Raw genomic sequence first — 17,553 nt, forward strand, 5'->3', positions numbered from 1 at the left:
GACGTTTAAATTAAGTGACGTGAAAATTTTGTTAAAAAATTCCTTGGAACGAGTAACTGCAGATAACTGGCAAAGATGTATACATCATGTACAAAAAGAAGAGGAGAAAATGTGGGAACTCGATAATTTAATTGACGTTACTGTGGAACCTATCGTTATCAATCTAGGAGACGAAGATAATTCATCAGAATATTCAGAGGATGAATTTTAATATACCTACTTTTTTATTTTCTTTATTGTACATTTATACAACACTACATTTACTCACCATAATTTGAATTTTCAAAATACATATATTTTTGTGTGGAATAAAAGTCTATTCATTAAATTTAAATAAATATTTTGATAATAATATTGAATAATTTTATTTGAATTACTAAAAACCCTCTTAACCCGGTTATGATGCTTAAAGTAGCCTCATGTTTTGAAATGCTGTTTTTATATTGTTTACTTATAAGAGAAATGGACCGAGAAATTGAAGCGGCATAGACAAAGACGGATTGTCGGGGATTAAATTTTAGCTACCTGCTACAATTTAGTACAGTCCGATCGCACAAAGTTTTTTTAAAAGTACACCTCATCTACACGGATAATACATAATATAAAAATATTGAATATAAGCACCAGTACTACATTTATTTACGATTTGCATACATAATAAGCTTTTATTACTCTCTTTCATTTCTAAACAGACTATAGTGACTTATGACTTATAACTCACTAGTGAGTTATAGGCCACATTATTCCTTTAAAACCAAAGAAATTATAGTATCATTATAAATAATTAAAAATAACTATTTGTGCCTACGAATATCAGTTCAAGTGAAAACCTCACTTCCAGGAACAGCTTGTATACTTCAACACTTAAAAACGCGTGGATCTTCGGTCTTGTACATTTGTTTTAAGAACACCTTATTTTTTGTAGTAAAAAATAATTAGTGGGTATACATTTATTATTATTTTTTAATATAACAAAAACATAACCGCCCTTGTAAAAATTTAATAAATGTATAGTGTGTGTATATTGATAATCATCATGAAGCTAAATATTATAACTAGGATAACATGCCTTAGACAAACAATACTATTACACCAACGTCAATCAAGTTGTACTTGTGGAACAAACAACCGTAATTCGATTATTATTTTCAAACGCGTCTTAAATACTTCACAGTACCTCTTCAAAATGACAACGACAAAGCTGCTGGTGTTTTTCATCATTTGTAGATCAATATATGGTTTTAAAACTCACTTTACCAATCGATGCGACGAAACACGCGGAGAATTTTTAAAACGATGCATTGTTGAAGTAACTGATTATTTCTTTACAGAAAATACTGACATAACGATTTTCGCATCACCAAATGCACAGAAATCGTTTTCATCTGCAGGAGATATTCCCAGGTTATTTAAAAGTAACACACTTCAAGCGGTAGTAGCACTGTCAGTTGGTGAAGTTTCTTATGGTTTCAAAACTTACGAACGTAAATGCAACTATATTATTGAGACTAAAAATCAAACGGAGCTGAACGATGTAATTGAAATGTTAAGCAGTCTCCCATCCTGGAATCCTCGTGCTGAATTTCTCATAGTTTGTGTAGAAGTTGTCGAAAAACCTCACGCTGTCGCGCTCAATCTGAGTGAAGTACTGTGGAGGAAAGGCATTGTTAAAATAGCGGTTTTGATGCCTGTAGCAAATGATCAGTATCAAATATACTCGAGGAACCCCTTCAAGACACCAAGACATAGTCTGAATACATCACCATTAGGCCATTGCCGCTTAGGTACGTATCACGGCAAGACGCCTTGGTCTGGACCTCCCCTAGAGGAATGCAGCAACAATTGCACCCTCAAGGTGCACTACGTAGACTGGCCTCCTTTAGTTTTAAATGCGAAGATGGGTTTGCAGCCATCGAACTACGAACTCAGCCAAGGATTCGACATGAATATACTTAATATAATAGCAAATAAGTTAAACCTAACCGTGTTTTACAACACAACCGGCATTCTCTGGGGGAAAATTTACGAGAACGGCACGACGGAGGGAAGCTTTGAACTATTACTGAGAAACACCGTAGACATTTTGATAGGTGGTTACTCGAAAACAGCGGAGAGGATAAAATACTTCGACATCACGGATTCCCACATAGAAGTTTTCCAGGAGTGGTGCGTATCCAACACACCTGTAATGGTGGGGATTCGAAACATTAGCAATATTTTTCGTATAGAGGTATGGATTGCGGTAGTTGCAGTATATTTTTTAGTCGCTACTTGCATTTATCTATCAGGTAGACATAACCAGCATGAATTTGGAACTTACAGAAATATTGGTAACACGTTGCTGACTAGCTTTCGAGTGTTTCTAGGAATGACAGTACATGCGCTACCAAGAGGTACAGGTACCCGCTATTTCATAAGTCTATTAACAATATTTGGATTTTATCTAACTCTGTATTACTCTGGATACCTCACCAGCATCATTTCAGCTCCCAAATACGTACAAAAATATAACACCTTGAAAGACATCTACGACTACGATCTTAAAACCTACTTCATGCCCGACGACGCCAAGTGGATTCTGCACGATAACAGCATTACTAGCATAGTCCCCAGCGAACTGATAAGGAAGAGATGGAGGAATTGCCGCAATATGTCGTGGTGTTTTGAAATTGTCGCCACATCGGAAGCCACATCTTTTTATACGGACAACCTCCATAAGGATTACTTTCTTGCATCGCATAGCCGTTCCATGCATTGCATAAGGTACAACAAGATCGGTACTCCAGTTGGTATAGTCTTAAGGAAGGGTTTCCCGTTCTACACTCAATTTAATTTGATCATAAATCGCATATTCGAGGCCGGAATTATACTGAAATGGAGAAGGGATATATTTAAACCCAAAATATCGGCTCTTAGTAAGGGCGACACCGATTCAAGCATAAAGTTTAAGAACCTCAAACCCATTTTCAAATTTCTCCTAGTGAGTAGTTGCATCTCGTTGGTCGTGTTCCTGATCGAAGTCGTGGTACATAAATTAAATTTTTAACCACTGTTAAGTGCTTTTAAAAATGTCAATTGCTATAACAACAAATAACTGCGAATAACTGCATCTGTTTTAGACCGACACAAATATGATTGCGCTTCTGAGTCAGTCAGAGCAGCGCGAAATTGAGAAAGAACGCACTCAGCTAGAAAGAACAAGTCGCAGGAGCGACTTACACTCGTTTTGTCTTAACTATGTAACCAATTAAAAATATATATGTAGGATGTGCAAAAAACTTCTTCTAACTGCAATGTTCAATAAAGCAAAAAACAAGCAAGTATTCGTATTTGTCCATAGACCACGTAGACTGGCTGTATCTAATTCCAATGCACGGGTACCAGTGAATGCAAGTTGCAGGGAAATAGAGTGTGCGAGGTAATCTGACCGCGCATACTTTGAACAGGTCCGGATTGAGCAATATTTTTACACTTATTTACACAAAAATTCATTTTTCAAGTCTGGAATTCAGAAAATAATATATTTTAATGTATTGCTTATATTAAATAAACCTACAAAATAATTTAAATATTCTTATTGTCCTTTACTTTATCGTGTTTAACTTCATCTACTCGTGTCAAAATTTCCAGTCAATTCGGTAGTCATAAATAATTACATTGAATTTACGTGAGAATATAACAGTCTTGCTCTTGGAGATGTTTAGACTGAGGTAATTTGACACGCACCAGTGAGTTAATTTTTCCAAATTCATTTGCAAACAGTCACAATACAATCATCTTTTGATTCGATAGCCGAGCCCAATGAGCTCAAATCATTGATAAAAATAGAAAAAAAGCATTGGGCTTAGGTTCGAGCCTTGTGGAACTCCTGATGTAGACACGTAGGTGTTGGATTTGAATTGATTGATTGACGTAACATATCGAGTGCGATTTGACACATAAGAAGCGAATAATTTAATTAAAGACGCAGAAAAACCATGTCTCTCCAACTTCACCAACAGTAGCTTATGGTCAACTCTGTCGAATGTTTTCGAAAAATTAGTGTACACCACATCTATCTGTTCTTGCTGGTCGATAATATTAGATAAATATTGAGTAAAACAAATCAAGTTCGTATTAGTAGAGCGCTTATTCATAAAACCATGCTAGTCTATAGAAACAAATGAACGAATAAGAGGATAGATGCGGTTATACAAAGATATCTCGAAAACTTTGGCGAAATTGCAAAGTAAAGTTATAGGTCCATAATTAATTATGTGAGCAGAATCACCATTCTTTAATATAGGACAGACACTGGCAGATTTCCATAGATCGGAAAATATATTAAGTTTAACAGAAAGATTAAAAATTATAGCAAGAGGGCGAGATAACGGCGGCACAGTCTCATCGTAAAACTGGGGAAACCATCAGGACCACAAGTCAATTTGTTTAAATATAATCGCAAATGAGTAAATTGATCAAAATGCCCAATATTGAATGAAAATGTACTCAATGAATTCACTCCGAACCTTTATTGCCATTCAACAAACTCTCTTCGCTCTACGTGGGCAGTAGGCTTCAGTTCTTGAAAATCTTTCTTGAGAATACGCTGTAGAGAGCTTCTTGAAATTCCAATTCTCGATCACGGTGCAGACGTACTGCTTCGACGTTTTGTGTTGAATGACTTGAAGGACGGACAGAGTGTTTAAGACCACTAATTTATCCAGTCTTCAGTCTCCCTGTATTTTAATCACTATTCCGATCATATTTTGTACGAAAATTACGAATTGTAACTGCCAAACCTGCCATTATTATTAAAGTATTGCTCAACAATGCAAAACACTTTACCCCAAAAAATAAATAAATTATCTTAAAAAAAAATAAAACAAGAGATACTTTTAGAGACAGACCAGTAACTTCTGAAGGAACTAAATTACACCCATTATTTACTGAACACCATGTACAGAAGAGAACAATTTCCCAACCACATTATTACCCATATGAACCTTAACATTTAGCTATTACACTAAGTACTAGCACTTCGATAATTTTTCATTTTGTTATTAATTTAATGTACAATTTAATTAAAGTAAAATGTATTAACTCTAACAGAATATCGATTTGTTATCCATTAGTGGTTCCGGCATTGTTATAAAATAGCGTAGTGCAGCTTAAAAATTGTGCCATGTCGCATATTTCGTTCATACAATCAGTAGCAAACGTTTTTGGCGTAATGCCTGTTTTCGATTTCAAAACACAGAAACTGTCTCGTCAGAGACTGTATAAGATTTATGGCCTACTCTTTACAGTGGCGCTTACGGCAGAGACAATCGTCTCTGTTGTCTCACGCCATAAGTATCTGATAATATACAGATCTCCTATGATGCACTTCTTGCAATCAGTGGCGGAAATAACGGAGCTGATTTTTTTTATAATAACAACTTTGGGGACGTCTGTGTGGAGCATGCAACCATGGGAGCAACTATTAAAGTTAATGTCTGACATGGATGTTGATGTAGCCTACTCAAACGAGCATCTTATGACAACTTCTTTTGCCCTCATTATATCAGGAAGTATACACGTAGCTATTGTTATAACTTACATTGTTTTTCGTGTGGGTCTCATGAAGTCTGAATATTACCTTACCTTTGTCTTATTTTACTATGCTAAAACCATTTTATTTAGCTTAATGTACAACATCATCAGTTTCCTCGGGAATAAGTTTGGAAATATCAACGCAACTCTTGTTGAGATCAACAGCTGTACTATAATTAAGTCAGATACATTTAAGAGAATTCGACAAATCGAAAGAACGTACATAGAGTGCGGCAAAATTATTGAAATGTGGAATAAAATATTTGGTTGGCCTCTGTTGTTGACCTTTGCCCATATACTTGCACGTATGTTGCTGTGCTTGGCTTCGCTTACTGAACGTGGCTTAGAAGGTCTGAAGGAATTCAACAGTTCTTTAGTGTGGGAGATTATTTTTATAAATTTTTGCTTCACTGCCATGGCACTGGTAGGTATTTTTTTTGAAATAGCAACAGTACATTTTTAATATCTGGCACTCTAATAAGCGTTGTAAATTGACTTGACTATTTTATTTTGGTCCAATTAATGACTTACAAGCAAAGCTCTTGCTCTTTAGATAATAAAAAATAAAAAAAATGTATTGCCATTATCAAAATTATTCCTATATTATCCATGTGTACTTTTTATCCGTCACTGTATGTTAAATTGATGTAATGGTAATAGTCCAACCAAAATACAATTGGAGAAAAAAAAATTGTTACCTGGATTGATTTTATAAGTGGAAATGGTAAAAGGGCTTATAGTAAACCTAAAAAAATAAATGCCTGAGGGGTGGCGGAGGGTTGATTTGGGGGGTTGAAAAGTTGTGAAAAATTGTATCATTGGGATTTCTGGCGAAAGTTGATGTCAAACAAAAAAGTATCCATTACAAAAGTTGTAGATCAAGCAAAAATCTACAACTTTTGTAGAGGTTACTTTTTACGATATCCTCGAAAGATGGCCTCTCGAAGATGAAACGTCGGATTGCAAAAATGTTGACGCCATTGTATAGAGCGAAAAAAGTGGCATTATAAATATGCAATTTATTTTAAAATTCGTTCTCAAATAAAGCCAGAAAAAAATTTCGGGTTTTTCCCGATATCTCCGGAACTATCGGGAATTTTAAAACTTTCTAAACGGCATATTGTTAAGTAGGTATAAAAAACACACCTTTTTTCTAATCTGAGCCACCCCGTATCTCTTACCGTTTCCTAGATCCTAATGGTGTCCCATACTTATCTTGGACACACTGTATATCTATGAATTCATCAAAATTTTTAAAAAATAAGTACACTAATCGATCCTACGAAAAAAAAAAAAATATTTATTTTATTATTCATTATTCGACTTATGTTTATAGCAATACTGTACAAAAATAAAGTTTTGGGTCAAACAATGGGACAGTTTTTTTGGTATTTTTTCCATACAATTGAATGGTGTAATCAGTTTTTGATTTTTTTTTAATTTAAACAAATTATCAACAATTACTGAAAAATTCATTGTTGCGTCATTTTTTTTTTTGTATTTTTTTAGCATGTTTTTAAACTGACTATAGATTTTTTTAATTCACGAAAAATTATATGTCAAAACGAAAAAAATGATCACCTGCTGAACTTTGTACAATGATATTCGTAAGTAGAATTTTTCTTGGAAAAAAAAGTGTTTCAGACGGGAAAAAATGAATATTTCGGAAACTTCTTGATTTTTTTATCTAAAAAAAATTGTGGTTATTTAAGACACAGAAAGGTACCTATACTTTCATTAAGTTTCGTCAAAATTAAATTATTTTTGCGGAAATAAGAAATAAAAAACGAAAAATAAGAAAAAACCTGTTTTTCGCATTTTTCTCGGATATTTCGAGGTTATCTTAAAAAGTGACCTCTACGAAAGTTGTAGATTTTTGTATGATCTACAACTTTTGTAGGATACTTTTTTGTTTGACGTCAACTTTCGCCAGAAATCCCAATGATACAATTTTTCGCATCTTTTCGACCCCCCAAATTAACCCTCCGCCACCCTGCTCACGCATTTATTTATTATTATTTTTTTTTTTTTTCGTTTATTATAAGCCCCTCTACCATTTTCACTTATAAAAGTCCAAGTAACAATTTTCTTTTTTTTTCCCACTAAATGAGTTATTTCGATCGGTCTATAACAAATGAAATAACCAAACACAACGTTTCCATTGAACTGGAACATTTTTTTTAGTACGGACCAATAATTATCATTTTTAAATGCGAGGCAACAGTCCAGGAAGCGATTAAACTGCTGAAAAATTGTCACAGATTACAAGAAGCGTACTCGTTGCTACATAAAGAAAAGGAGCAGCTAAAGTTATTACAAGATCTCATCCAAAACAGGAGCCCGATTTTTATGGCAGCAAATTTTTTTGAAATAAAACGACCCCTTCTACTATCACTAATTAGTACTACTACCACCTACATGATTGTTATATTACAATTTAATATTATGTAATTGTACGAAACACATTAATAAAATCTACAGATAAAACACACACAATTAATCGCATGTCAACCACTTGTATATTTGTGTAAAGTTACACGCATTATTTTAAGTATGGTAGAATATAAATAAAACAGTACCAAAAAAGGCCTCCGTGACACATATTTGTAAGTACTGTATGCTTTTGCATAAATGATCAAGAAAATTGAAGTGCAAACGAGAGAAAATAAACAGTTGTGTCGTTGTCAAATGAATTAAAACGACAACAGGTCTAGTAAGATTCCCAGTTTTGTTTTCATTTTAAATAGTCCCTGCACGATGACACGTGTTTATTGTAACTCGCTATACGATAAAATTGTAGGAACTATCAATAAATGTGTTGCTATGTCATATACTTATATGGATTATTTGAACAAACAATGCCTTAGTATATTTTTAGTTATAAAACATAATTTCATTGCATAAATATAGCTTGTCGCATTTGATTAATATTATTACTAATATAATATTTCATGCGAGTAACATGTAAAAGTAATTTGGTAATATGGACACAAAAAATGCAATAAATTATTTTTAGTGATGTTAATTCAAATTTTTATTTATTAGTCTGTAATAATGTTTAACTATTATACATACAAAGTGTAAGAAGTTTGACTGTCATTACTTCAGCATGAGAGAGAGTAATCATAAATGAACAAAACAGTTGTATATTATAGCGGCGTAAGATTAACAGTTTTCAAAATACAGCGAGTATTAATATTGGGGAGTTTCATCACAACGTGACAACAGCGCTTAACTTGCTAATGCACACCACGTGTACGCGGCAGACTTGTCCTATGGAAAAAATGTAAACAGCTATTATTGTGGAACATTTAGTAAATTTCAAGACAATTGTTTAAAGTTTTTAAATAAATAAAATAAACTGTATCGATTTTGTAGTACGAGTAATTATGAATCTCTTACAACAGGAACATAACTTTTAATCAAATTATGAGTTTGAAAAATATGTAATTAAAGTACCCAAAGATTCACGTCATCCAAATAATCATACGTACTAAAAATAGTTTAGGTACTCACCAAAACGCAAAATTCAGTAATTTTTAAACGCATAAGTGTAAAACAAACTACAACATATGCTCAAATTGTCCACCATCATTTTCGATGCACGCACGACACCTTCGAATCCAATTTTCGCGCACTCACTGGAAAACATCTCAAGAAATGGAAATAGTAGTACGTAGAAAACACTCCGACACGGGCGAATCCAGATACCAACTGAATTGCGTATTGGTGGTTGCTGGACACCTTAATACTTCGTGTACCGCACCGTTGTCACATTGCTCGACATGAATTTTATATATGTAATTTTAAATTTATTACAACGCTAATTATTTTTTAGAATTAAACATGAAGAAGTTCAAAAAAGTGAAAAACAATGTAAGTATTTTACGGTTTTCTATGCACGCAGTTTTGTCAATATTTAGGACCGATGTCATATGAGGATTTTTTGTTTATTTTAATGTAGTCTATCATCTGTTAAAATTAAGGCAGTCAAACTTCGAACACTCTGTATGCAGACCCTTCATAAATGTTTACAAGCCTCGTAACCGAGCTGGGGCAACCAAGATTGCAGAACTGGTACGTACTGGTAACGAAAAATCCCTAAATCTTGGCGCCATGTCACCAATATTAATGATTCGTTTGCAATGAATAGTGACAAACCGTTACGTCTACGCTAGAGATAATGCGATTGCTGATTGGTTGAATAGAATCTTGTGAAAAATTACACCAATCGCATCCGGTAAAACAGAATGTCTTATTGTTTTAGTCATTTTTAATTTTACCGAAATTTAATGTGAAGAAAACAAAATTACTGGTTATGCGGCTTGTAATCATTTATAAAAGCTTTGTATTACTTTTGTATTCTTATTTAGATATGATTGTTTCTTTGTGTTAACCTATTAAAGTTATTTAAGAAAACTATTGCAACATTCTGCTATAAAACAAAAAGGATCTGTATTCATTATTATGGACTTTATACCAAAATTTAAGAAAGTTTTAACAAAGTATTTAAAAAAAAGTCATAGGTGTAGAAACTATGCATGACGAATTAGACAGACTCGCACATATGGCAATGGTTATTGAAATGCAAATATATAGCATGACTTTGTATCAAAAGTAAATGTAATTTTTTTTGCAATTGAACTTTTTCTCGATACATTTAATGTGTCATATTCATGAAGAAAAAAATCAGAGCAGGTACTGAACTGTATCGAAACAATTCAGTTGTATGGAAATAATTTTTTGATATTTATACTTTCAATAAATTTGTTTATGAAATTAAAATATTCGATACCTACATCAGTTGATAAGAAATTGTACATAAAAACATTAAAACTCACAAAAATGTCGAAATTCACCCCCTCTACAGAGTTAGCCAAAGTTCTCTTTTTAAATTTGAATGGGACAAAATATATAAGTTCTGCAGGGTCAGAATACGCAGTCCTACATCTAACTAAAAGCAAATATTTTAAAAAATAGTTTAAAAGAGGATTGTAAATCGCCCCCTGTACACTGAAACAATTAGATAATGGACAATTTCACCTAAATGAACCTTCGTTTATCACTTCCATTGTCGCATACACAGAAATTTCTATTTAATGAAAATCGATCAGTTTTTACCTAATACTTTTTCGCACAGACATCCTGCTAGTGTTGTAATAAAAACATGTCCCAAAATTACAGCGAGGAAAACAGCGTTTTCAAAGACCCACTGTTTAAGGTGGCAAACATTTTTGGTATAGTTCCATACGTTGATACAAAACAACAAAAGTTAATCCACCGAAATGCATTCAAGTTGTATGGCCTGTTATTTGCTTCGTTGACGATAATGGTAACGCTTCTTTCATTGTACAATAATATGCAAGTGCAACTATTTTCTTCTATGTCTACGGTTTTGGCGTGCATTCAATTTTTAATAATATCAATCTCCGTGGTTTCGTTTCTGACGGTGATGTTGGGATCCTCATTGTGGAATATGAAATCATGGGCGCGCCTGTTAAAACTGGCTTCTACCACTGAGCACCGCATAGGATGTACCAAAAGATACTTTTTGGATTTCCAGTTTATATTGCTAACAGTTGGCTGTTTGCCTGGGCTTTTGTTATTTGCGATTTCGTTACTTGCTGTGGGAGTTCTTCATGCTGCGCCTGTTCTGGTATTGCAGCTTTCTAGACACATAGTTATATGTTTAATGTATAACATCGTCGTTTTAACTAGGAACAAGTATAAAGCTGTAAATAACATTCTTACTAACATAAAAGTGTGCACCGTCATTAAAACTAGTACTATTATAAATCTACAACAAGCTAGGACGATATATTTGGAGGCGGATAAAATTACGGAGGTTTTTAATGAAATTTTTGGTTTGCCACTACTGCTTCTCCTATCTAACACGGTGGCAATTTTGCTAATGTTTTTAGCCGTAATTACAGAACGGGGTTTGAAATATGCCACGAAAAGTGTACTGTCGGCTGAAGTTATTGTTTTGAATATTTTCTATACAGTTGTGTCAGAGGTAGGTATTTATTAATTTTAACATACTTTTATTGATAGAAAAAATTGTTCTTCCCAAGAATGATACATTCGGAAAAATATTCAGGATCAACTTTTTTACGAACACTATTTAATTTTTAGTTTGGGCCTACTGTGATAATCTTCGCTTGTGATTCAGCAGTCCAGGAAGCGAATAAATTGCTAAAGAGATGCTACAAACTACATGAGAACTTACCACTATTAACCAGAGAGAAGGACGAATTGAAAAGGTTACGAGACTTAATTCAAGATAAGAGGCCTATATTTTCAGCGGCAGATTTTTTCGAAATAAAGCGGTCTATTTTACTGGCACTTATTAGTACTGCTACTACTTATATGATTGTTATACTGCAATTTAATTTTTTGTAGATTTACTGAATACATAAAATTTATCTGCGTGCTGTGTCCTAAACAACTTTTAAAACGATTAATATTTGTTATTAAAAGGTCAATTTGCAAAGTGAAACCATTTTTTTTGTCCCTCCTAATTCAATTTCAGTGGCTATAATTTCAGATCTAAAGACAATGTGACATCTATGAGTGCGGGAAAGAAAATTAATAGATACCACGGATAACGGAATTCTGCAGATACTGGAAATTTGACAAGTGACAGCCATTTTCTGAAGGATAATTTCTTTTTATTTTTCAGAATCCTGCGAATAACATGTGAAACTACAGATGGCGCCACCTTAGAAGTAGCCTTGCCCTAATCTTTTATTTTAAGTTTTAAATAATTTTATTACATGTAAAATTGAACTAAAACCTGTTAATAAATAAATCCTTAAGTAAACTATGTTTTACCCTTTACTGCGTTCGTGTGACTACTTTGCGTAATTTGAAAATAAAGACTGGGATAGATAAACACAAATTTCGATTGATTTATTGCAGCACTGCCTACTACATATTATAAGGGAAAAAAAGAAAGAAGAGTGAGCTACTGCCATAATTTGTTGAACCTTTTTCAAACGTCTCATTTAATGTCACTTTGCATGTCGAAATAGGTGTTGTTAATAATTATTTTATCTTCTGTGGTTATTCTAAAAAGGAAACAAACATGGACGAAAGGTTCAGATGTAAATCTTACGCAGGACTGTAAGAATTCTAACGTACTTTATTAGCATTATTTTAATTAAAATTTATTGTCTAGAAATGATACTGTAATGAGATTTAATCCTCAACAAGATTTGAATACTCATCCGAAGATTCATCTGGGGTTGACCTCTTATTTAATGGAAATTAGACGAGAAATATATTGCTTAGGAACAATGAATTTGCAGGTAAACCATCTTTTTATCTTTTCTAAATTTTCTCATCCATCTTTCTTTTGTCCAACTACCTACCTACACAGGGTCGTATTTATTATTTTTACAAGGACTGGAGTACCACATCATTGTGAAGCCTTCCTTTTAATGAATTAACAGTTAATTTGAGCACAGGTTTTGCCACTGCGCATCTCGCGATCAGAGCTGAGATGAGCTATAGATATATTACCCTCCGTTATATCCAGAGCTGGGAGAGATCCTTATAAAAAATCTAGATTTGATCTTTTTTGAAAAGTATCTATAGATCATTTTAAAAAAGATCATTTGACAATAGAAAGATCTCAGATACAAGATACTTTTATAAAAGATCTTTTTACAAAGATCAGTATCTTAGATCATTAAATATGATCTAAGATCAAAAAAATATCTTAGATCGTTGGAGGATATTAAGATTAAAAAAGTAGGTGACTTCTCAGATCATTTAGAAAACATAAGATCTTAAGATCCAATAAATTGGGCCATTGTCAATTATTGGAATCTATGTTAGACAAAATATTTATTTTAATAGAACACATACTGGCAAATAAATTTTTAATGAAAGTACTTAACCGATTGTTGGAATGTCACTGCATTAGATACTGAAATGAAACTGTAGTCAAATATTTAACATTTACTAAGTATTCTGTTACATACACAAAATAATATCAACTCAACTCAAAAAATATTTTCTAACAAACAGTAAATTTACACATTATTCTTATGTACATAATGAATTTGCCTTAAGCAGAACTAAATGTGAAAAGGTGTTTTTACATATTTAAAAACGATAGTCAATTATTTCTTTGAAAAAAGTATCACATAAAATTATTATAGTAGGTACCTTCTGATCACTTGCAGTACATATATGGACGTTTATTTTTAATTTATTTTGTTTTTGGAATTTCTGGAAGAGAGGGGCCTTTTATATAATTTGCACACGGGCCCAGAGAGCCCTTGCTACGCCACTGGCTATAGCCCCCGGTCTCACGAGATCATGGGGCCCCGTCAAGGTCTGGCAAAATGAATTTTAACTTTTTTTTTAGAATCAAAAATCAAAAAAACCTTATGATTTTAAATTCAATGTTTTTTTTAATTTTAGAAAGAGGGCCTGCTTAGAGCTTGTAGCCCCGGGCCTCACCATAGGTTGATCCGGCCCTGCTTTTGAAGGGCGTAGCTCTCTTAAATAAAAATTTTAGCAGTTAATGCATGTAACAAACTTAAAGATGTTACTGAAGGATAGAGTGAAGACAATTTTTTTTGCAGTACACTTAGCACACTGTATCATACAAATTAGAGAAATCTAGAACACACAAAAATCTGCGTTAACCATTTTTGTTTTTCAGAAGAGAAAGCAAAAATTGAGAAGTCTACTAATATCTGATTATCTGGAGGAAGAGAGGGAGCTACGCGAAGTGGATTTAGCCTACGTCAATACTCAGACATAATTTGCGTAACATTAATATCAAAATTTTAATATTAACTGTAATCGTAATTTTAATTATTGCATACATTAAATAAAATTGGTAGATATACTAAAAGAGTATTTTCTAACATTAATGTGTTTTTTAGCGAAGTTAATGTAAATAATGTATGAGAAAACTATACGTGACACTGACCATAAGACCATTTTAGTAGTGACGTCACATACGCCAAATAATAGGCAACCACACAGTGCACATTGTCATGAGTAATTTCTCAATATTTTTACTAGATCGATTTTCGACCTGATATACTTTGAACATAAGTGCCACAAAAATGGCTTCTTTGTCATAACCTTAAATATTACGATATTTTTTTACTATTTTTTATAGTATCTATGTAAATAGTACAGAAGGGTCAGATTCAGTCTGTACAATTTTAACTGTAACAATCTGTTGCGGGTTGTGTAAATATGTGACGTCACACTAAGAGGCCCCATACACGATCAAACAATAATTTACACAACAGAGGGCGTTGTGCAAACATTTTGATCAGTATGTCTTTATTGGAGCTGTTGCGCAACGGTTTGAGTAAATTCGAGCTTGTTCGAAATTATTTGTGCAACGTGTGACTTACTCAAACAGGTTTGAACGTGTATGTGGATGTTTGAAGGTGTACAACGTAACAAACGACTAGTATCATACAACTGGAGTTGTTCTAGCGGTTTTAAAAAATAAATAAAATGGCTTTATCTACGGATCGAAATAAAAGAATTTTGGCGAGAATTTATACAGATATATTGCGATTTACCCGAACTATGGAAAGTTAAAAGTGAATCTTATAAAAATCGAAATTTAACATTTAAAAAAGTACAGGCTTCTGTGGACATATTTAAGAACAAAATTAATGATACCAGTCAAGCGCGAACAAATTGCTTAAAAATGTTGCCTATTTTCAATAAATTTGTGGTATAGAGAAGGTGGTAATCACCAAGTTGTACATTATGTTGTACGACAAAAGTTTGCGCAAATTGTTTGATCGTGTATGGGGCCTACTAGATATACAGGTTCAATATACCGAATGTTCAAAAAGTTTGGAACCCCCCCTCTATCTCAGAAAATACTGCTCAACCAAAAAATTTATTAGGACAAACGTTGCAGGGTTTTGAGAGAGCAATCCAACGGTGACCTTGAGCATGACTTTCAAGGTCATTTAGAGGTCAATCTGAAAATTTTAAATGGAACCGTATATTTTTGACCCCGAAAATGGAAATTTTACGTTCGGATATGACCTTGACCATGACCTTTCAAGGTCATTTAGAGGTCACGTTGGAAATTTTAAATGGAACCCTATACTTTTTTTGCCTTTAAATTTTTTTCGTAGAAGCATTATTAAACATAAGTTCTTTGCTTACGTTTGACGTTACAGTTACCTTTAGGTCACGATCAAAGACATGATTTAGGTAATTTTTTAATTTTACGCTCATTCAATTTCCGCAGTCATAACGGGTCATTTATTAAAAATCGACTTGACCTATAAACGACCTTGAAGGTCAAGGTCATATCCGAGCGTAAAAAGTTCCATTTTTTCCATTTTCGCAGTCAAAAATATACCATTTGAAATGTTCAGGTTGCAACTTTTGTCCTAATCATTTTTTTGTTTGAGAAGTATTTTCTGAGATAGAGGGGGGTTCCAAACTTTTTGAACACCCGGTATAAAAGGAGAGGTGGTCTAAATCCACTAGCCCCAAAGATCAAATTATCCTTGATTTTGAACTACTTGATAAAAACAAATATAAATTCGCACATTACAAAAGTGACACCGTCATTCAGAGATGTGAAATTCCCTTTCTAATGATTCTGGGGCGTGGGAATGCGCAATATCTTACATTAAATTATGGATGCTCTAAAAAACAAATTGTATCATAAATTGTAAGAATATTTTTGTCGATCTTAATATTTTTGCCAATCATAAATTTTTATTTTAGAAATAAGTCAATGCGACAGTTTGATCATCGCTATGAAAAAACGTCGGGTGCGGCAAAAGCTTCTCGTTTTAATTTTCAGTGTGGAAAAGAATTATGCTCATTAAATGAAATTAGTTTGGAGGTAGGTACAGTACTACTCAGAACATTTTTAACTTGTCTTGTTGAATAACCGATGTACAGCTAGAAAAATGACCACCTAATATTATTTATGTAAGGCAGATAATAACGAAACGATATTTTGTATTCTTTTCAGAACAGAAGAGAAGAACTAAGGAAATTATTAATTTCTGATTTTGAACAATGCCGCGAAGAGCTTAGAAAAGTCAATATGGACTTCTATATTATAAGCAGATTGTAATGAATTGGCCAGTGTGTATTTGAAAACTAATAAACGATTACAAATCGGGAGTTTCAGCCAACCATTTTACAAAAATCACACACACTTAAGACCAAGAAAGATTTCATTTGTTCAATTAGGGTTTGCATTTAATTGTAAGGAAGATATGATTTCGAAGGTGTATCGTAAGTGCAAAGCCGGACCAACATGATGCGACTCCAAACATTCCTTACATATATAGTCAAATATTCGTAGACTATTTGACTAAAATCTATAGCACCGATTTATATTATACATATACAATGCATAAAGGTTGTGGGACTTTCTTGTTCTTCAAAATATGCTCCATGAAGTTCTTCTTTTTCTACACTTTCGCATGCGCTTCAACCAATTTTCGAAGCACTTTTTCCATTCTGATTGAGATGCCTCCAAATCATGCATATTGAACTCGTCAACCATTGGAAAATGACCTTATAATTTATTTTTAATGTGCGGGAATAAAAGTCATTGGGTGCCAAATCAGGGCTGTATGGTAGATGACTCATCAATTCGACTTTTTCACTACTCAAAAAGCCTCTCTTGTTTGAGCCAATGTGTGAGAGCTCGTATTTTTCTGGGGAAGAATGATGCGTCTTTCCAAAGACTTCTGGCATACAAATGGTTGTGTACCATTCAGAATTGTCCATCCGTTACATGGTACAGTTACCACGTCGGGATTTTCCAAAAAACCGGCGACCATATGCTTAGAAGAGCCCCGGGCACAAACAATTTTGAATTTAGCTCATCTTGAAAGACCCATACCGGCAACTGGCCACGATTGAAATCCATATACCACTAATATAGTGGTTTTTGATGGTGCTTCATTGTCAAAAGTTGTATTAAATTCATGGATGCATTGTTGT

At 33.4% G+C, this 17,553-nt stretch overlaps 1 protein-coding gene across 1 annotated transcript; it reads left to right on the forward strand.

Moving 5' to 3' along the window:
• Positions 1-1,543: 1,543 nt before the first annotated feature.
• Positions 1,544-3,046, forward strand: LOC108904026. Its single transcript, XM_018706794.1, has one exon. The coding sequence runs from the start codon at positions 1,544-1,546 to the stop codon at positions 3,044-3,046; it is 1,503 nt and encodes a 500-aa protein (XP_018562310.1).
• Positions 3,047-17,553: the final 14,507 nt, after the last annotated feature.

Source organism: Anoplophora glabripennis, unplaced genomic scaffold (genome assembly GCF_000390285.2).
Source record: "Anoplophora glabripennis isolate ALB-LARVAE unplaced genomic scaffold, Agla_2.0 scaffold1, whole genome shotgun sequence".
NCBI lineage: Eukaryota > Metazoa > Arthropoda > Insecta > Coleoptera > Cerambycidae > Anoplophora > Anoplophora glabripennis.

What these genes read in the sequence shown, in the direction of transcription:
- LOC108904026 (XM_018706794.1), top strand. Translation starts at nt 1,544, where the DNA reads ATGTTAAGCAGTCTCCCATCCTGGAATCCTCGTGCTGAATTTCTCATA.